We start from the raw sequence: 21,658 nt of genomic DNA, 5'->3' as shown, positions 1-21,658 counted from the left end.
CGTCGAAGAACCTCAAAGTTCTCAAATTGGGCCTAATGGACAAGCTCCTCTGGATATGCAAGGAATTGAAGTTCTCGAGGATCAAACTAGCTCTACTTCTCCTCAAGATCTTGGTTTCAAAAGCAATGTTTCTTAGTCGAAAATGATTCATCTGTCAGCCGATTCTTAGCAAGACATAATCTCATAGTTCAAGTTCTATGTGGACAAGAGCAAGTGAGGCTTACTAGAAGTCATTGTTAGTCAAGTGGCTATTGTGTTAAGTCAATTTGTGGAGCAACAAGAGACATCCTTAGCCTTGATGGTAAAGAAGATCAAGAGGGGCCGATCATACCCCTATGGTGGATAAATCGGCCTACCAATCTCTATAGTGTGGAAATGTCAAGATCCTCAAGAAGCCTAACTTTGAAAAACTCATAGCCTAGCAAGGTCAAATATTTTGTTGGGATGTTCTTAGGATTTATAGACCGAGGCGAAAGGTCAGACAGAACAAGTAGTCACTGGTGCTTCAGTTGATATTAGGTTGCTATTCAAGCCCAACTTGGGCTTAGGCCATCCTAGTCTATGGATGGCCATTAGGAGAAATGTTGAGTAGGTCATCCTCTAGTGATAATGGGTAGCCGGGTAGGGGGTAGCAATACTGTTACCCTATTATGCAACCTACCCTCATCACCAAGGCTGGGAAGCAACCATCCCAAGGGGTGTCACCATTCTCTCTTTGACTATTATGGACGTTAAATTCATATGCCAAGGGGCAACCTGATATTGGTATTCTTCAGAAAGGGTTTTGTTTAGCTTGGAAGTCGGTTATTCGGTCCATCAAGAATCCTCACATTGATAATGGATGAAATTAATTTTTTATTTTAAGGATGTCCGTGGATGACTAGGACAAGGGTCTTATGATCAATATAGTAGTAGAATTACGAATAAAGTACACAAAAATAATAATTGGCTATCAAACAGAAATGATTTTCATTTTTAATCATATCTTGTATTCAGCTAGAAGGCTAATACATCGGTCTAACATAAAATCTAGAGCTTTTACAAGGGAGATTATAGACTTCTAGCCATTCCCTTGATCTGCTTCCATAAGTATTGGAGTTTCTTGGACTTCTCATCAGGCTTGTCTACTCTGGAAAGAAGTTCAGGAAGCTTTGAGGTGCAGTCGTAGAGTCGAGCTCAAGCTTCATCTAGAGCCTTAAATTTCTCTTTGCTATTCCTCTCCTACTCAACTTGTGTTTCTTCCAAAGCTTTCAATTTGTCACAGGATTCGGTCAATCAAGTTTCCAAGGAGGTAATCATGTGCTCCATTGATCAAAAGTCCTCTTGGAGGTCATCATAGGCATTCATAATTCATTCTAGCTCATTTTGAAGGATGGCTACTTCAAATTCAAGCTCCACCTTTCATGAAATCACTCGCTCAATGTCTTCAATCAATGAATCTAGATATTGGTAGGTCTGGGTGAAGCATGAAAGTCTATCTTTCAAATTGGTAGAGTTTGAGGCTTGACCAATTGGAAGATCAACAGTGTGTAGTAGGGCGTCAATCATGCTCTAGATTTCAGGCATCCTCTAACGATCGACAAGGACATTGAGATCAAGATCGATGGCACTTTGAGTTACCCTCAAGCCTTCAAGACTTTAGTTGAAGGGCTAGATGAGACAAGGATGCTAATTAAGGATGATCTAGACAAATGCATAGCTAACCTAGCCTTCATTTGGGCCAGCGAACTAAGGACGGAGCAATCATGATCCTTACTGATCTACGAGTAAAGAAGCAAAGTGACTACTTAATTTAACCTCTTGGCTAATGGTTGAGGAGTTCAAAACTGATAGCTTAGAACTAGACTCTTGAATAGGGTTTGCATCAAGATCTAAAACTAGGAGGGGCTCTATAGCATTGATCGGACTAGCTTCAACTGCGACTTCCAGGCCTCGAGGGGATTGTTGTTCTAAATGAGGCTGTTGAGACAACTCAGCTTGCATCAATGGATCAGTTGAATGGATTGGATTTTCAAGGGGCTCTATCGGTTGGTCTCGAAGTTGGGAGAGCTTTTGGTGGGATTTGGTCAGGAGTGAAGCAGTGGTATTGGTCGAGTCATCAACTCTGGGCAAAGAGCCTCTTTCAGACCCCTCAATATCCTCCTGGATTACTAAAGAGTTAGAGGGCACTTTTCCACTAGGGCTACTAGTCCACCTCCATTTTCTTTGAGGGTTTGGTAGAGTAATTCGCCTTGGTTTATGAACCATAGCCTTCGTCCATTTACGGGCCAACTACTCGATCATAAGTTGAGTAAGCCAAATAGGAATGGCCTCTAGATGAGTGAAATGAACAAGAGGGGGCTCGAACAAAGTTGAAGGATCCATGGCTCCTAAAGTGTTCAGTTGTGCATATTTTGTTTTTCTTCAACCCCATGCACATACTGAGCTAGAACCTTGTACACGATTGTGTTCTTTCCTTGGGTATGAAATTGAATGCAAAAGGTACAAATGTAGGGATCCCATTTTATATAGGCTTCATATCTCTCCCCATATTCTTTTCTAGGAACATAAAATGTTCTCCACCATATTAAAGTTTCACACTCCTACATTTCATCTTTGATTTTTTCCTAATCCTTCTGTTGAGTTGTTTCTAGAAGATTTTTGCTGATGATTCTTCTAATGAGTTCATTCATGACACTCCTATGGCTTCTCCTAAGGTGTCAGCTCCATCGGATAATCCTAACATTGATCCTTTCTCCTCTATTGAGTCATCTTCACCATCTTCTTCTCTTTCATTATTTCGATGCTCTACTCGGTTAAGAGAACTATCTGCTCGTCTTTGGGATAATTATTATTTTTTCACCCTTATTTTCTTACATAAGCCTCTGTCCCGTCATGAGGCTAGCACTAATCCTGTCTGGTAGCAAGTAACGGCAGAAGAATTGTAGGCCTTGGATGAAACACATAAATGGAATCTAGTTGATCTACCCCTAGTAAGGTTGATATATGTTGCAAATGGGTTTATGAAATCAAGACATGGTTAGATGGGTCAGTGGAGCAGTATAAAATCCATCTTGTGAAAAAAGGCATTACACAAGAATATGGTATTGACTATGAGGAGACTTTTGCATAAATCGTTTGTTTAGCTTTTCTTCAAAGCTTGCAAGTAGTAATGGGTGTATGAATTATATCAAATGGATGTGAAAAATGCCTTTCTAAATCATAATCTTACTAAAAAGGTACACATGCAGACTCCTAGTCTTGATCATCTTCAAAGAAAGTCTGCCAACTACAGAGAGTTTTATATAGTCTTAAGCAAGTTCCATAAGCATAGTTTGCTAAGTTTAGTTAGTTAGTTTGGTTTCGCTTTCAATTTATATAATGTTGCACTTTTTGTTTGCCGAACAACTTTGGGGACTATTTTTTTGCTGCTATATATGGATGATATGATTATTACAAGTGATAATCTTGCTCGTATTTTTAACCTTAAATAGATTTTTAGTTAGCATTTTGAACTAACAAACTTGGCCCTCATAGTTATTTTCTTGGTCTTGAGGTCTCCTTTGACTCTGATGAATATTATCTTTCCTAGACTAAGTATGCTTTTAATTTGATATCTAGAGTTGTTTTGACTGATAATAAAACTGCTCCTAATCCTCTTGAGTATAATATTAAATTCTCTCCTCCTAATTGCACATCACTCAATGAGGCTCCTCTATATCGAAATTTAGTTGGGAGTTTATTTTATTTAATTGTCATCCATCCTGATATTGCACAAGCTGTTCATCTGGTTAGTCAATTTTTATCAGCTCCATGCACCACCCACTATGCAACTATGCTCCGCATTCTCCGTTGCATTAAGAATACATTTTTTTACGGTCTCCAATTTTCTGCATGCTCATCTTATAACTTATATGCCTACTTGGATGTTGTGATCTCGCTAGTAGATATTCCACTATTAGCTACGATCTTTTTTGGAATATTCTCTTATATTCTGACAAAATAAAAAGCAAATGGTTAATGCCAAATCTAACACTCAAGCTAAGTATTGTATCATTACAGATATTACTCAGGAGCTTATTTGATTATGTTGGTTGCTAGAAGATATGAGAGTTAAATATTCAGATGCCACCATTTTTTCATTATGATAATTGGGGTGCTATCAAATTTGCTCATAGTGTTTTGTGTGGGGGTGGGCATGAGGATGTGGATCATTTATTTTTTGAGTGCCCATTCTCTCAGCGCATCTGGTCCGTTCTTTGTGCCAAGTGTAATATTCCGTGGGCCTCGCGTAGATGGATGGATACGATCTCTTGGCTTTCTCACATGGATGGTCGTTCACTCTTGGGTCGAACTGCAAAGCTTATGGTGGCAGCTGCGGTCTACTACATTTGGAGGGAACGTAATGCCCGTTTGCATGGCGATGGCCCTACACATGAGTGTGTTCTTCTGAGAGAGATTACTTTTTGTATTGTGACTCGGATTAACCTCACACGGGGTGTGATTCCATCTCCTGCTAATAGATGGCTTCACAGTTCGTGGGGATTCTCTGATGATATCTTTTGATACTCTTATCATTTTGTTCTTACAAGCTTTGTAGTTAGTTGTTGTGGCTAGAGGGGTATGCCCTCCTAGCCTTTGATTTCTGGGGTATGCCCCTGTGCATTTGTACGTCATTTCTTCAATTTGAATATATACACACTTACCTTTATCCAAAAAAAAAAAAATTGCTCATAACGATATTTTTCATGAGTACACTAAATATATCGAAAACGATTGTTATTTTGTACACAAACATATTGTTCGTGGTAGAATTTCTCTCTTTTCAGTTACCTCAGTTGATTATTTTCACTAAAGCACATCTACCGGGATGCCTTCGGGATCCCCCAAACTCAAGCTAAGTTTTACTTTACGACCTTAACTTTGAGGAAGCATGTTAAGTATATTGACCATCTTACTATTATGCTAGTCCAAATACTTTCTTTGATACAATTTTTTTATTAGCACATATTGAGGTACATATTGTTGAAACATGGATACAAGATATAAAGAATGAACATATTCTCTCTCCCTTTAATGTAACTCTATCATTAGCTGCCAAACTTCCAGAATACCTGCTAGATTTGTGTGAATGGCGTCTTAATTAAAGCTGCACAACCAAACTTACTTCTTTCCAGCAATGTAGCCCCTGAGGGAAGGTGAGGGGAATTAAAATAAGCCTTATCTTAACTGGAGTCAATCCCTTCCTAACCCACAATCACAGATATATAAAAGTACCGCCACACACCATATCAACTATAGGCGATAACCTGGTACACGGAGTACAACTGTTTTTTTTTTAACCATAAACCAGCAGTTGTTTATTTGCATCTATGAGTGGAGCCTCCCCTGTGATAACTGCACTTTACCGAGCTCTGCCTCTCTCACTAAAATCTTTGCCTGGAGACAGACAGAAGTGGAGTACTGTACTTATCGATATTTTTCGTTTTACTAGTGAGTTTATAATTGTCGAATGCACGGAATAAAGACCGTGAACCTCATCTTTTATTTCAGCAAGTTTCAGTCACAAGGAACAAATTTAGGCCATTGTTCCCTTGACCAATCATCCCTGCTAAGAGAAAAAGGGTAGGAAAGCTGAGATCTTTAACCATAGCGTCCGCTTTCCCTACCCCGGCTACTGGTATTTGAATCCGTGGATTAGCCAAGGCCTGTGAGAAAAATTTTGTATCTTTTTTACTGAGTTTGCGTGGAGACCAATCTGGTTCCAATTAAAGAGGAATTTCTGCTGATAAAAAGCAGTGAAAGCATCAGAGTGTGGAACAGGGGAGATGAGTACTCTGTTCCTTCTGTGTTTCTTTTGGTGATTTCGGTGGTGGGATTGAGAGATTCCTGGAGCGGAAGAGCTGGATTTAGACTTTCGTTTTTTTTTAGTTAATGAGCTTTTGGCTTTATTGGTGTCTGAGAGATATGGATTCGATCGTGGTTTAGAAGTCTTCTGCAGGAATTTGATTCCCTATTGGAACGTTACAACACAGAAAAAAAAAAAAAAGAGAGAGGAGGGATTTTGATGGATTTGGGAGATTTCACAAGGTTGGAGAAGATCTAAACTTCCAACTTCGTGTTTAATTACTGTTCAAGTGAGAAGGATTGGATCGTTTTACAGAGAAAGATTGGATCTTGGTTGGAAATATTCGACACCGGTTAGAGTAGGCGCTGATAAGCTCAACTGATGTTCGCTGGTTTGCAGCTTCTCATTGCTACTAGATTGGGTCCAACAACTGGTGAGGAGAATGTAAACAACTTCTTTGGGTAATCCAAGGAGTGAGCCTTAGAAAACAGCAAATGGAAGGGCCAACTGAATCCCATTCTATCTCTGGAGTCTAACTGAAAAAAAGTCATCAGCTTCAGCTATCATGCCTCTCTCCGAGTACCATCGGCTGACGGCAAGGGATAAGCCGGAAGCCACACAATCAAGAGGGAACAACTGCTCATCTGATCTATTCTCCATGTAAGTTGGCTTGTCATATTCTCTGATTCAATTACACTATTTGTTCGATCCTATCAGTTTCTATCCATTTTGGCCGCTTTTGAAATGTCATATAATTCTTCATATGATAGCCTAGTTTTAGTTTCATTGATTTCTATACTTGTTCTGAAAAATTATGTTCATGATTTGTGAATCAAGGCCTGATCATGAATTTGCTGAGCTACTGTGGGAGAACGGCCAGGTTGTGATGCAGAGCCATTCCAGCGGGCCTAGGAAGAGCTCCTTCCCCACTAGTTTTTCTCCCCATGCTACCGGAGTCGAAGAGAAGGATCGAAGAGATGCCATCGGTCCGAAGGCTTCGAGGTTTTATGCAATGGACCCAATGGTTAGTGACTTCTCGCCATCGGGACCTTCTGCCCACATTGGTGTCAATGCTCAAGATGATGATATGGTCCCATGGATCAATGACCCTACCGAGGAACCTCTCGCAGATGATACTCCCCAGAACGATTACTGCTTGGAGTTCTTGAATGAATTCATGGGGGCCACTCTGAATCCTCATTCTACCTGCAGCAAACCCATGCCGTCCGACAGAAGCTGTGGCTTAGGCCAACATGCTTCAAAAGCACTTACAGAGAGTAAAAGTTCAGAGCCTCGTAGAGTTAGGACTAGCCAATTGTTTCAATTGTCGCAGCATTGCCAGAGTTCAGCTCCAAGTTCCAAATCAGGAGTGATAGACAAAGGGATCGGTGATGCTGCTAAAACCCATTTGCAGACCAAAAATCCTGCAGGTCCGAAGCCACTGCAGCTGAATGGTAGTAGCATGCTGAATTTCTCCCATTTTTCAAGACCCGCTATGCCTGCGAAGGCCAATCTCCATGGTGCTGACAGACCTAGAAGCAATGAGAAGGTGTCCCCTCCCTCGAATAGCAATCTTGTGGAGTCGACATTGATCGAGTCCATGAGCGGTTTTAAGAGTGCTACTGGGGTTGGAGGCAGATCAACTTCAGGTCCTCCCAAGATGGAGGTGCAGTCCTCTGCTCAGCCTCCCCAAGAGGTGATCTCTGTCGAGCATTCGGAGTCTATTTGGCAACAAGATGCTTCAACGAAAAATAGTACACATATCCTAACTAATAATTGTAGTAAACCGCCTGATCAGCTCGCAAGCTCGAGTGTCATGGCAAGTGTGGCCTTAAGAAGGCAAGAAACTGAAAAGGCTCCTGCAGCAGTTGTTGCTTCTTCTTCTGTGTCTTCCGCTAATAGTGCAGGAGCAGCGTCCAATGATCCAAAACAACGAGAAAAGAGGAAAAGCCTCGAAGGAGACGAATCGGGGTACCAGAGTGATGTAAGTTGGATATAAGAGAATCCTATGAAATTTCTCGCATATGAGCTTATTTTGATAAATTCTTTGTATTGATTGTTTATATGTAGGATTTTGAAGATGTGTCAGTGGAGTTAGAAAAACCTGCAACGGGGCGAGGGATAAGTGCAAAGAGAAGTCGCGCTGCAGAAATACATAATTTATCAGAAAGAGTGAGTGCACAAGACAACTTGTGCTCTCAGATTCTAATTGTTATCTTTTGATTTCAATTGTTAATTCAAATGTGGTGTGTAAAATTTCTGTTTTGTATTAACAGAGGCGAAGGGACAGGATTAACGAGAAAATGCGTGCACTACAGGAGCTTATACCCAACTGCAACAAGGTGATACATTTTTTCATTTAGCTAATAATGAACAGTTTTATCAGTAAAGTATCTGACATGAATGAATTTGCCTGTCTCATTTGGAATCACACAAATTTGAAGGCGGACAAAGCTTCGATGCTTGAAGAGGCCATCGAGTATCTTAAGACGCTTCAGATGCAAGTTCAGGTAAATGCTTTTTGGTCATCAAGGTTCTGCTTCTTAGTTTTTTTCTCAATGTGATCCCATTGCTGAAAATTTTCTTTTCTTCTTTTTTCAACACAGATCATGTCCATGAATAGTGGTCTATGCAGGCCTCCAATGTTGCTACCTCCTGGTATGCAGCATATGCATGCACCAGCCATGGCTCGTTTTTTGCCAATGGGCGTAGGGATGGGAATGGGTATGGGATTTGGCTATGGGATGGGAATGTATGACATGAATTGCTCCCCAAGTTGCTCAATGATCCCTGCACCGCCCTTTCATGGACCTCAGTTCCCCTGGCCCTCAATTCCAGGGCCTCTGGGCTTGCATGGCATGCCTGGATCTGTCAAACATCAGATGTTTGGAGTCCCAGAGCGGGGTATCCCTTCATCGATGCCTCGGTCATCCTCATCGGGACTTTCTGTTAAGGCAAACTCAGTACCTGAGATTACAACACCAATGACTTGTGCAATTCCGGCTTCAGAAGCAGCTCCTGCTTCAATTTCTGAGGATCAGCAGCACCAAAACATAGATACATTACAAAGATCAAACATCGACAACTCACAGATGCAGAATCCTAATCAGGTCTGCAGTTTTATCATCGACCCATGTTTTCTCAAAGTGAATGTACTTACTGCTATCTTTAATAGTTCAGTGCCTTGGGTTCACATGACAAGTGATTCCATGTATCCTTGTCGAATTGGTCACACCATCACAATAAACTGATCTCCTTTCTTGCTGTCAGGAAGTGAAGGAACCATTTTAGCAACTATTTTGGTGAAGATGAGTAACAAATTCGTTGCATACCAGGAAAAATGGATTGCTCAACTTTATCACTGAAAGTGGGATTAAACAAGGAGTGAGTGCAGAAATGTTCAGGTTTTGGTCAGCACTTTAATCAAGTACAAGATCCTGAATTTTCTAGTCATACAGACTACGGTTGACAAATTTGTGGCACTGCCTGATTGAGATGAGAAGCACGCAAAATTTCTCTGAAGGCACAACTTCTGAAGTCATCCACCATGTGAAAATTCTTGTTTTGATACAAAGACACTTCAAAATACCTAGAGAAGGTGTTTATGGCTCTGTAAGCATTTCTGACTTGATGTAACTATGAATAATCTTCATCAAATTCTTTTTTTTATTTATTATTTATTTAGAGCACTGCTACTTCATGCAAGCTTTCTCGAAATTCCTTTGGGTTAGTGAATCTGTGAATAACAAGGCAGTGATTGCACTTATCCGGATAAATATCATCAGCAGCAGAACTATATCTTAGCTGCTTTTAGTAGTTAAAATGACAATAATTTATAAGTTATGCCAGTCATTATGTGTATGTTCCATGCCATCACTAGTTGCAATGTATCTACCGCTGAAAAATGCATCGATGCAGATCAATTTTTGATTTCTTCTTGATTCATGGTTATAAAGTTTCACCCTAGGTGTGCCATGCAGAAAAAAAAATAGCAATTTCAGTTTCATGCAACCCTGATTCCTGAGGTTGAAGTGTTGAGGGTGATGGGAGAAAATTAGGAGAGGTCGAATGAGAACTATTGAGGGAAATACGAGTCCCCCCAAAGCACGTGAACACGTCGCCAGCGCGTGATCGGAAGCACCCCACCTCGGACGCCCGACCTGGCGCCCGACCTCGGACGACCGACCCGGCGACCGACCTCGGACGACCGACCTGGCGACCGACCTCGGACGACCAACATGGCACCCGACTTCGGACAACCGACCTGATGCCCGACCAGGCGCCCGACTTAGGAGCTCTCGACCTCGAAACGCCCGACCTAGGAGCTCCCGACCTCAGAAGCTTGACCTCGCCATCAACTCGCCGCGATCACATCCTTCTGTGGCTCGACCAGAGACCATCCCCTGCCACAGCCGTCAACAATTAATGCGCATGGTCTCTGCAGACCTCCGGCTTACTCAACAATTAATACGCATGGTCTCTGCAGACCTCCGGCTTACTCAACAATTAATGCGCATGGTCTCTGCTGTCTACGGATCTCAAGCCCTCCACGGCAAATTAGCTCGGCTGCCTCTGATCAGCCGTGACAACTCCTTGGCCCCGGCCTAACTTCCTACGGCAAGACATTAATGCACACGATCCTGCATTGATTCAGCCGACATGCTCAATCATACAGTAAACTCCGCCCCGTCACATCACAGGTAATCCAATGCCCCTCTATAAAAGAAGAACCCTCCCACCTTAGAGGGGGCTGGACACTAAAACTCTGGACATATTTTCCTCCATATATCTTTGCCCCCTCTGACTTAGGCATCGGAGGGCCGGCGCCGGAAACCCCGGCCACTGGCTTTTTTTGCCGGCCCTACGGAGGACGCCGTCCGCCGACGGATCGCCGCCCGCCAGTTCTCGCCGGAGCTCCACCCTCTCAGCCGACGGCCGCCCCCGGGTCCAATTTCCAGCAACAATTTGCACTAGAGGAAGGGCCCGAGTCGTGGCCATGAAGTTGAGAAGTAAAGGAGCCTCCAATGCTTCCCGGTGTCTTCCACCAAGTCCTGGACACTCCGTCCAGAACTCGCCGCCTCCAGCCGACCTGGTTTCCCAAGTCCAACCGAAACAGTTCAACATCCTGGTGCAGCAGGTCCAGGCTTTGGCCGCCGCCGTCCAAGGCCTGCGGCGTGAGGAAGCCTCACCTATGCTACCTCCACAGGCCCAGGTCCAACCAGTGCTTCCTCCAAATGGACCGATCCCCCAGGGCCAAAATCTTCATGGCTCCTTCAGGGCTAATAATGAAGAACGAGCGTCCCCCCGGAGAGAACTGCCGGGGAGAAGCCTGGACAGAAGGCCGCAGCCTTCGGAGGCTGAGTCAGCTCCGGATCGCCACGAGTCAGAGTAGACTATTGCGACAATCCCCCAGGCTGGGGAGCTCGACAAGAAGGTTCGAGAAACTGGAGCGCCAGATTGAAGCGCTTCATAGCAGGAAGGCGAGGCGCGAGGGTGACTTTGAGTTCACCACCAAGTCCCTCTTTTCCTGCCAGATCGAGGGCGAGCCGGTCCCACCGAGGTTCAAAATGCCCCAAATGGGGCCCTACAACGGAACTGCCGACCCCCTCGACCACTTGGAGAGTTACTGAGCCCTCATGGCACTCTAAGGGTCCTCAGAGGCCGTGCTCTGCAAGTTCTTCCCAGCTACCCTTCGGGGAACCGCTTGGCTTTGGTTCTCTGGATTGAAGCCGAGCTCGGTATCTTCTTTCGAGCAGCTCGGCAGGCAGTTCGCCACCAACTTCGCTGCCAGCCGGCGCCGACGGCGAACATCGGATTCCCTTCTGGATGTCAAGCAGAGGGAAGGAGAATCCCTCAGAGAATACCTCGACCGCTTTACCGCTGCAACCTTGAAATTCGCGAGCTCGACCAATCAATAGCCATGTCGGCATTAAAGACTGGGGCTCGCTCCTACAGATTCCTCTTCTCCATCGAGAAGAGCTTCCCCGTTGACTTCACCGAAATGCTGGCCCGAGCTCGGAAATATGCGAAGGCCGAGGAGGCTATCGCCTCTAGGCGGGGCGCGACCGAGCCAGCCTCAAAGAAGCCAAGGAAGCGCCGCGAGGAGCGCGGCCGCCCGAGAAACCGATCTCCCCGCCGGGATAGGAACCTGCCTCAACTGAGGAGCCCGCCTCGACAGCAGGGGCGGCTTCGACCAAGGTCCCCGGCTCGACCGAGGTCCTTGTCATGACCTCGAATCCACTTGGGGAGGTACGAGAACTACACTCCCATCAACGCACCTCGGACCGAGATCCTAATGGAGATCGAAGGTCGAACTTCTTCCGGCCCCCGCCCCCAATGCGGAATGTAGGAGTCCCGCGCAACCCTAGGAAGTATTGCCGCTTCCACCGGGACCACGGCCATGACACGGAGGATTGTTTCCAGCTCCGAGACGAGATCGAGGCACTTATCCGCCGCGGGGTACTTAATCAGTTTATGAGGAACCGACGTGAGGAAAGGAGGCCAGTGGAAAATGCCGTGATGCCCGAAAATTCAAATGACAACGGGCCCATCGCCGGCACCATCAATGTCATTGGAGGAGGAAGCTCGGCTGAAGAGCCAGCCGAAGAAGGGGTTCCCCCAAAGTGCCTGTGCACTTCTGAAGCCATCTCGTTCTCGGACGAGAACTTGGAAGGAGTTGAAACCCCTCACGATGACGCTGTGGTCATCTCTATGATTGTAAATAAATTTGATGTAAAGCGCGTCTTGGTTGATAATGGAAGCTCGGCAAATGTTTTGTACTACCATGCCTATCAAAAAATGGGGTTGACAGAAAACCAGGTTCGGAGAATAAACGCTCCACTAGTCGGATTTACCGGGGACTCGGTCCCGGTTGAGGGTGAGATCAGTTTTCTTGTCACAGTTGGGCTCGCCCCCCGAGAAAGCACCGTGAGGACGGACTTCCTTGTAGTCCGCCTGCCTTCAGCCCAGGACGCCCCCACCTCGGGTCAAATCCCCACGACGCCTCGGACGCAAGAAAGAAAAATTTTCCCTTCCACTCGTGGATCGAGGATGGGGCACCTCGGAAGAGTGACATACCTCCCCGAAAGGCGAAGTATATCCACTCTCCGTCCGCCGGGTTCGTCTTCAACAAGAAACACCGGCGGAAGACGCTCATCAAAATCGGGATCCCATGCGCAAGGCAAAGGGACAAAAATCCGATAATAGTCCTCCACGAGTTCGGAGCGAGCTGTGCTGGGACGAGTTGGTACTCCACCAGCAATTCATCCACGAACTCGTGGAGGGGAAACCGCAGGCCGGCCCAGAGTGTCTCAACATGCACTCCAATCCGACCTGGAGGTGGTCGCGTCACCCTATCCTCCGGCCCCGCAGGTTCGAGATGAAACCCGGGCCGAAAAAAGAACCGGGTATAAACCAGCTCCAGTTCCTCTCCCAACAGGTTGGACCCGACTTCGTTCGGACCAGAACTCATTTTAGAAAGAAGAAAAAGAAGAGAAAAAGGGAAGAAAAGACGAGGAAGAAACAAAGAAGAGGAAAGAGAACCCCTAACCAATGTGGGGAGGTGACCTACGAGGGGGATCACCGGGAATCGCTCTGGGGCACCGCCGGGGGGGCTCTGACACAGCTGAGAAAGAAGAACGGGAGAATAGAAACGGCAAAAGAGAGAGAAGCAGCCAAGCGAGGCCTTTTTAGGGCCAGATTGAGGGGTTTATATAGACCCTTCCGACGGCCCAGATCGGCAGGGCTAGAACCCGCCTCCCGTCCGGATTGCGCCACGTGTCGGCCTCGAAAGCCGAAGTAGCGCATTTATTCTGGACGGGTGCCTCGAATATGGAATCGAGGCGCTATCCCGTCGGATCTCGGAGCCCCATCATAAGCTCACTACACGAAACGGCCTCGAAGGACGAAAGGGCATCGCCCCCTCTCCCCTCATTAAAAGCACCCCGAAGCGCGTGGAGCGCCAACATAATTTAAGTCTCCCTGGCCCCCACCACTGCAATAAAAGCAACTACTTCCCACGTCCGAGCTCGCGAGCAGCTCGAACTCGAAAGTCAGGGGGTAGTGTTGAGGGAAATACGACTCCCCCCAAAGCACGTGAACGCGTCGTCAACGCGTGATCGGAAGCACCCCACCTCGGACGCCCGACCAAGCGCCCGACCTCGGACGACCGACCTCGGACGACAAACATGGCACCCGACTTCGGACGACCGACCTGACGCCCGACCAGGCGCCCGACTTAGAAGCTCTCGACCTCGAAACGCCCGACCTGGGAACTTCCGACCTCAGAAGCTTGACCTCGCCATCCACTCGCCGCGATCACATCCTTCTGCGGCTCGACCAGAGACCATCCCCTGCCACTGCTTACTCAACAATTAATGCGCATGGTCTCTGCAGACCTCCGGCTTACTCAACAATTAATGCGCATGGTCTTTGCAGACCTCCGGCTTACTCAACAATTAATGCGCATGGTCTCTGCAGACCTCCGGCTTACTCAACAATTAATGCGCATGGCTCCTGTTGTCTACGGATCTCAAGCCCTTCACGGCAAATTAGCTCGGCTGCCTCTGATCAGCCGTGACAACTCCTGGCCCCGGCCTAACCTCCTACGATAAGACATTAATGCACACGATCCTGCATTGATTCAGCCGACATGCTCAATCATACGGTAAACTCTACCCCGTCACATCACAGGTAATCCAATGCCCCTCTATAAAAGGAGAACCCTCCCACCTTAGAGGGGGCTGGATACTGAAACTCTGGACATATTTTCCTCCATATATCTTTGCCCCCTCTAACTTAGGCATCGGAGGGCCGGCGCCGGAAACCCCGGCCACCGGCTTTTTTTGCAGGCCCTACGGAGGACGCCGCCCGCTGACGGATCGCGGCCCGTCAGTTCTCACTGGAGCTCCACCCTCTCAGCCGACGGCCGTCTCCGGGTCCAATTTCCAGCAACAAGAACCAATTTAAAGATCGATTCCATTTTGAAGGATAGATAAGATAAGATCCACCGGTAACATTGGAGCCGTGAACCTAGCCACAAATAAATAGGATAAGGCTTATTGCTTATGTCCATTTTTTCCCCTTCAGAATGGATAAGTGCGGTGTAACTAGATTGCTGGTGTTGACTTTCACTTCTAGGAGGCTGGTAGGTAAGCATCGGAAAATGCTGTTAATGTTTATTTATTTTTTTTAAAAAAGTAACTATATCTGTCTGGCATCATTTTTATTTCTTTTTTTTATTTTTAAAAATAAAACTACATAAACTCAGATAAAAATATATTTGGTACTATTATTTTGATTTTTTTTATTGAAAAGTTACTTCATTATTTTAAAAAAAATAAAAGTAAGAATTTACAAAATAAAAGACACTTACTTTTACCATCATTAACAACATGATCCCCATCATCGCTAAGGCCACTATCACTGTTACCGCCGCCGCTGCTATACCGCTGTTGCCACTGTCGCTGCGTCAACATCTCCACCATCGTCACCACCACTGCTACTATTATGTCATTCTAATTTCCACTATACCACGACTATCATTGTTTGTCATTTCCTCTGGATCTTTGGTGCTTTCTCTCCGCCATCACCTATTGTTGCTGTCATCGTCATCATTGCAATCACCTCCGCTGCACCTTATCACCCTCGGCACCACCTCGTTCCTTTGGTTGTCGTTGGACTTTGAGATGATCTTTCAAGCATACCATTCCCAACTTTAAGCATCTAGCAGGAACATGAAGTCCAGCGAGAAGGATATTGTTAACAATAATACTTGTCCTGTGTCTTCTTACCCCTGCCTTCTTGAATAATTCTGGTAATCATCAGTCCATTTGCACCCACTTTGCCCGACCTGTCAGCTGCTGCTTTTCGATCTCTCACCCATCAAGTAGGGTCAAGGATGCCTTCGATGCCTCTAACGGGTGCCATATATTTGCCTTGTCATGTTAGGTAATTAGGTCATCCTATAGTTTAAGCCAATTATCACAAATCAAGGCTAACAAGATCTAGAGAGATGTGCCAATGAAAAACCTATGTTGCCCTAGTGATTGGAGTTATAATCATACAATTATTTGCTTCTCCATTGGGAATTGCATAGAGACTCAGTTCTCTCCACGAGAGGTGACGGATGACACACTGTTGTGGCAGGGATGCGGATGAAGAACTTGGATGAATGCACGGAGAGAACACAGATTCAAGTTCATCTAATTAAGAAAAAAAATTTCTTTCTTAATTAATGTAAGTTGTAAAAATTCAGGACCTCACCCAAAATGGCTAGTTCAAAGATATTATTTAGGCTCCTTGATCTTGTATAAGTACCCAAAATCTACCTAGCGAATAATCGAGTGGGACTAAACACACGCCCGCACGGATACTCACATACTTCCATCGTTTAAACCCTAACGTCTTCGTCAGGCTAAGGGTTCAAATTTATTCAAATCTAAACACAAACATCACGATCGGCCCGTGGTCAGCCTCAATGGATTCGTGCTGCACTATTTCTTAGTCCACATAGGTTACGAACCGAGTACGCTCTGATACCATTTGTAATAATCTAAGACCTAATCCAAAATGGCTAGCCGGAAGATATTATTTAGGTTTCTTAATTTCGTATAAGTACCTAAGATCTATCCAGCGAATAACTAATGTGAGACTAAACACAAGCTTGCACGGGTCCTCACATAAGTGTGATCCTTTCTGCAAATGATAAGAGAGGCTATCCTCTTCTTAAAATGAAACTATATTGGCCTTAGATGTTAGTCTACTTGATAATAATTACATGTTGATACTTTACACCTAACTTTGTCTCTACCTGTTGCACAAAAGCAATTTTGTCATCTCTTCAGAATTTGCTAATGACTTTCCTTAAATATACTTTGAGCTACTTTGCCTCCTACAACATTTCCTTTTAGATTCTTTCATTTATTTTTATAAAACCAAATAGCCCAAATAAAGCTAGTTGAATTTTATCTTCCATCTCAGAAAAAAAGGGAAGAGGAAAAAGACTTTAGAAACAAAACCAATATCGGAGCACGAGATAATATGCTATGTGGTAAATGTGTTATTCGGAGTAGGTGCATGATCCAACTAAGAACTATTCCAAGGTAAAGAGCAGATGTCAAGATGACCTTGGTTACAATAAGCTTAGAATCTTACTGTAATGGTTGGCAAAGCATTAGGTTCATCTTTACGGGCATTAGTGAAAGGAATATATAGGTGGTGCCCAATCAATCTTTTTTGAGATCTGTCCTAGCTTTTTTGAAACCAATAATAAATCAATCTTTCAAATCGCCGGTGCCCGTAATGAAGTCTAGTTCATCCATCATCAACAATTGAATAAGCTCGGGTTGGTTGCTTAGCCGCATAAGAAAGAAATTGCTAAATTACTTCAAAATTGCTACCTCTCAAAACACAATCAGACATTCGCATTAGATGCCTTAAATTAATAAATTCCATGCAGCATAACAAAATTTAATAAAATTTATCTCAGCCTGTGGCACCTCACTCCTCAGTGGTGAGGACCCGAATTTAACTAGAAATGGTGGCACTCTACACGGTCAACAATAGACAATAGATTAAATCAGAATAGGAAATTCATCATATTTCTTGCTCATCAATTGAAGAAATCTCTAAAACATTCTTTGCTTACAGTAATACAGGAATTTTGCAGATATCTTATGGCTGGTGTAGGTGCAGCTAGGTTTGTAAGCATACCTCGATCAAACTTTTAACATCCACACATAGGTAGTGAACACTCACTTCCAATTGTTCTGCAATCAATGGTCAGCATGAAGTCTTGTGTTTAGTGTCCTCAATCCACTAAAGTAAATTCTATCGTAAGATAAATTCCTCATCATATATTCTTCCTAAAGTTGACCTCGTCTCTGCTTTAGCCACTCAAGCTCTTTTTGGGTACAACAGCATCTCACACTAAATATAAATGAGTACAGCCAAGAAAATTAGAAAAAATTATGCACCTCACACTAACTTCAAGCTCTTCTCTCTCCTCCATATGCAGAAATTATGCATCTCTCTTGGCCCTATTGAGTCAACGATCCTCCGTTTCAAGAATTAATGTATCTCAAAAAATATAAGCTTCATTTTTATCAACTTGCATATATCTGAAAGAATATTAGAGCATCTCCCTATACTTTTTATCATTAAAAAAATAAAAAAATAGAATTCACAAACAAGCCTTGTAATCATGTTCTTGTCTAATTTATTGCACTTCAGTTTTCTTTTTTCTGATTTATACTTGGAGATATTTTGGCTCATCGGTATAAAGCAAAGTGCCGAGAACAAGGAATGAAATTCACTCTATTGAAATAGTTATTAGGGGATGAGAGAAAATACCATTATCTGATACCACTTGCAGATGGAAATTGGTGATCACTTGCACCCTTTGTTGGACTACATGCCTATCTTTTGTCTGACAAATTACTTAAGGATTACACAGATCTGTAAAGGTAATGCTGCATAAGATTCTGATGGATGCATGCTGAAACATGCATGCGATAATAACATGAAGGTGGATATACCGACATACTAGGTTAACATCAATTCATGAACATAATACAAAATTGTGCTACGAAATTGCTTTCATTCCTGAGTCAGTGGACTTGCACATATACATTTACTTATTTCTATTCTTTGACATGATCCTGGATTTAGGGAACCAACATGCTCATGATTACATCAAAGGAACACATCCTATCCCATTAGCATGATGTTAAATTCAGAGATCTTTAGCTATCACCACAATGCAGTTGCGTCACAATAACTTACAAAATATAGATCAAACAGATGTTGATTATTGTTTATGAGACAAAACAATACATCACATAATCAACAAAATGAATCTCAAAAGATATATAAACACTCAGAAAATATAACCAAGCAAAACACAAGCACTGCATCCAAAAATATAAACAATACAATGAGCTGATACCATACAATTCATCATTTCTATCATCAAGCTAAGAGGCATAGTTTCAGTAAATCCTTCCCTGCAAGTAGCATGGCCCCATCAGTTCGAATCCTCCAAAATTAATTATTCATCTATTTACTCACATGTTTTCTCCGCCACTGGGCACCATGTGGGAGGCACACCACCACAGGCAAATTCAGTGGATGCAAGAATGGCCTTTAGAGCATATTAAGATGCAAGAGCCTATGGCAAATGATGCGACCATTTTAAACTGAAAAACCTCCTGCTCTATCATTTCACTTTAATGTCATCTTTGATTCCTGCAGACATGGTCTTTGAACTAGGTGATTTGCCAAGGACTGCCTTCTTTGCCTTTACAATCGAATGCTTCACCTTGGATATTATGTTATTTGAATGACGTTGAGAAGCTTTAGGAACCTCTTGTTTGGGGGCCTCGTTCTCTTGCTTGGCAGAATCACCTTTGGAGGGTTCAACTAAGTTTCCGTCATCAGGTTTTCCAGTCTCTGCTATATCTTTTGCAAGATCCTTGCCCTTCTCAACCTCGTCTAAATCACCAACTCGTTCTGCAGCAGATGCAGCGAAAACATTCTTTTCCTCCACATCATGCTCTTTAAAAGTTTCGCCTAGAGTCTTCCTTGCGCTTTCCAAAACTTCACTCTTCTTTGCACTAATTGTTTCGGTGCTTTCAGGAGCTCTCTCTCCCTCGTCCTTCTCCCAAACCATTTCAGGACCACCAGATGTTTTCTCCTCCCCTGACAAGACTCCAGAAATGTTAGCAGAAACATTGGAATCTTTGGAAGTCTCAACTGAAGTTGGTTTTTTACCTTCTAGACTGTCATCCTTCTTCTCCTCGACCATTTCAGCAGCTATAGAAGTTTTCTCATCTTTGGATGAGACCTCAGCAATGCTAGCAGCAGCATCAAAACTTTTGGAGGTCTCAACTGATGTTGACTTGTCGCTCTCCAAACTCTCTTCCTTCTTTTCTGCCACAATTTCAGGACTTTCAGAGACCTCCTTTTCCTTGGATGAGAAGTCAGCAACTTCAGAGGCAGCATCAAAATCCTTGGAGGTCTCTACTAGAGATATCTTCTCATCTTTTAAACCCTCATCCTTTGTCTCCTCAAACATTGCAGAACCTTCAGAAGACTTCTCCTCCTGGGATGAAGCCTCTGCGATCACGGAAGCAGCATCAAGATCTTTGGTGATTTCCTCTTTACCTTGTAAGTCTTTGTCCTTATCCTCAACCATTTCAGCACCTTCAGAGACCCTCCTTTCCTCTGAAGAGAGTCCAGAAACTTCAATAGCAGCATTGAGATATTTGGAGGTCTCTACCAAATTTGCCTCATCACCTTCCAAGCTCTCATTCTTCTTCTCCTCAACCTTTTCAATAATTTCAGTAACCTTCTCTCCTTCATATGTAACTTCAGCAGCTTCACTAGCAGCATCAATTTTACTTTTCTCTCTTAGATTTGGTTCTTTATCTTCAATAATATTTTCCTGCTTCTGTTCTTCAACCTTAGCGTCTTGCTTCATGGAATCTTCAGTGATTTCGATAACTGAACTGGCATCAGCAGCCTCTACAAGTTCTATAACAGCAGAAGGAACTGGCTTGCCAGCATCAATTGCCACTGCTTTCTCCACCTCTTCAACTTCACCACTCCTCATTTCTTCTTTAGCAGATTCCTCAACGGCTTCATCAGCATTTGAATTTGTATGAGTCTTTTCTGGTGCAGTAGTAGCCTCAAGAGCAGCAGCCCCTTTTCCGGCTTCTTGGAGCTTGGCAACATCTGTGACAACTACACCCAAATTTTCGAAAGCAATAGCCTCCTCAACCTTCTTGCTTTCATCTTGAGAAGCCTTTTCACCTTCCTGAGTCTCAAGGGCTTCGATGCATTTAGATGCAGGCTCTCTGGCAGTAGACAATATTGGTGGCTCCTTTTGATTGTTTTCTGCTTCTGAAATTGAAATTGGAACTGTGGAAGACTCTGTAACTTCTCCTGCATCTTCACTTTTTCGGTCCCTGATTCTGAAACTGCTTGCCCTTTTGATGCTTCTGATTCTGATTCTTGAATTGAAGATTCCTCAAAATCCTCCTTTGGTTTTTCAACTACTTCAGTTGGTGGTACAGGAGAATTAGATGCATCTGGTTGATTCATTAATTCTTCCCCAGTAACTTCAGCTGCTTGTTCTAAAGGAGCAGAGATTTCAGCTTCCTTTGTAGAATTGTCTACCTCTTCCACAACATGAACAATCAAATCATCTGAACCAGAAGCCTTATCATTATCTTCTTCTTCCTTTCTCACTTCATCTGTGGAATCACTCTTACCTTCTAGCTTTTCCTCCGATCCAGTTAAATCTATTTCATCATATGTTGAACTCTCCGCTTTGAACCTTGTTTCATCATCCTTACCTTCAATTTCCTTTGGTTGGAAAATATTCTCTCCGTTGGTATCTTTTATATTGTCGATCTCTTTCTTCTCCTCAACAATATGCCAAGTTCTATACCAGTTAGCTAGCAACCAATGATTATCCAAAAAAGATATTCTCTTATGCATCTAAATCAAGAATCTTGTATAGAATCAAAATAATTGATTATTATGGGAAAAAAGTATATCATAAATACATATTTTTCTTTTTCTTTACATTTCTCAGATTGGTGGTAAGTGAAGCAGATAAATGCTTATGCATGTTCACGAAATGATCAGAAATGTGAAAGCAAGTATCCTGTTGTTGGTTATGAAAATAACAATGTACTTGTATGTATAGCAAAAAGTTTTTTTATAAAATAAAAGAAAGAAAGCTGAACCAATAATTTCATGTGCACCAAAATTAAGGCTTTTTTAGATACAAATGCAACTAGAACTACTACATTGGAAGTTATCAAT

General features: G+C 43.5%; 2 protein-coding genes across 3 annotated transcripts; one reads left to right on the top strand and one right to left on the bottom strand.

Moving 5' to 3' along the window:
- Positions 1–5,416: 5,416 nt before the first annotated feature.
- On the top strand, positions 5,417–9,532 carry LOC103697220 (transcription factor PHYTOCHROME INTERACTING FACTOR-LIKE 15-like). Of its 2 annotated transcripts, none has more exons than XM_026801168.2 (7): positions 5,417–6,487; positions 6,665–7,811; positions 7,898–7,999; positions 8,104–8,169; positions 8,272–8,337; positions 8,434–8,937; positions 9,102–9,532. In XM_026801168.2, the coding sequence occupies exons 1-7, from the start codon at positions 6,393–6,395 to the stop codon at positions 9,102–9,104; spliced, it is 1,983 nt and encodes a 660-aa protein (XP_026656969.2). In that variant the 5' UTR covers positions 5,417–6,392; the 3' UTR covers positions 9,105–9,532. The 2 variants fall into 2 exon arrangements, with proteins under 2 accessions (XP_026656969.2, XP_008777260.2); XM_008779038.3 differs by having other exon boundaries at positions 5,425–6,487; positions 9,098–9,532.
- A 9,084-nt stretch (positions 9,533–18,616) lies between these two features.
- LOC103697221 (neurofilament medium polypeptide) lies at positions 18,617–20,508 on the bottom strand. Its single transcript, XM_008779039.2, has 2 exons — positions 19,598–20,508; positions 18,617–19,525 (listed from the first exon to the last, which is right to left on the bottom strand). Exons 1-2 carry the CDS (start codon positions 20,436–20,438, stop codon positions 19,044–19,046), a joined length of 1,323 nt encoding a protein of 440 aa, XP_008777261.1. The 5' UTR covers positions 20,439–20,508; the 3' UTR covers positions 18,617–19,043.
- Positions 20,509–21,658: the final 1,150 nt, after the last annotated feature.

The sequence above is a fragment of the Phoenix dactylifera genome, unplaced genomic scaffold, assembly GCF_009389715.1.
Source record: "Phoenix dactylifera cultivar Barhee BC4 unplaced genomic scaffold, palm_55x_up_171113_PBpolish2nd_filt_p 001786F, whole genome shotgun sequence".
In the NCBI taxonomy this organism is placed as follows: Eukaryota; Viridiplantae; Streptophyta; class Magnoliopsida; order Arecales; family Arecaceae; genus Phoenix; species Phoenix dactylifera.
This window is presented reverse-complemented; position numbering and strand designations above follow the sequence as displayed.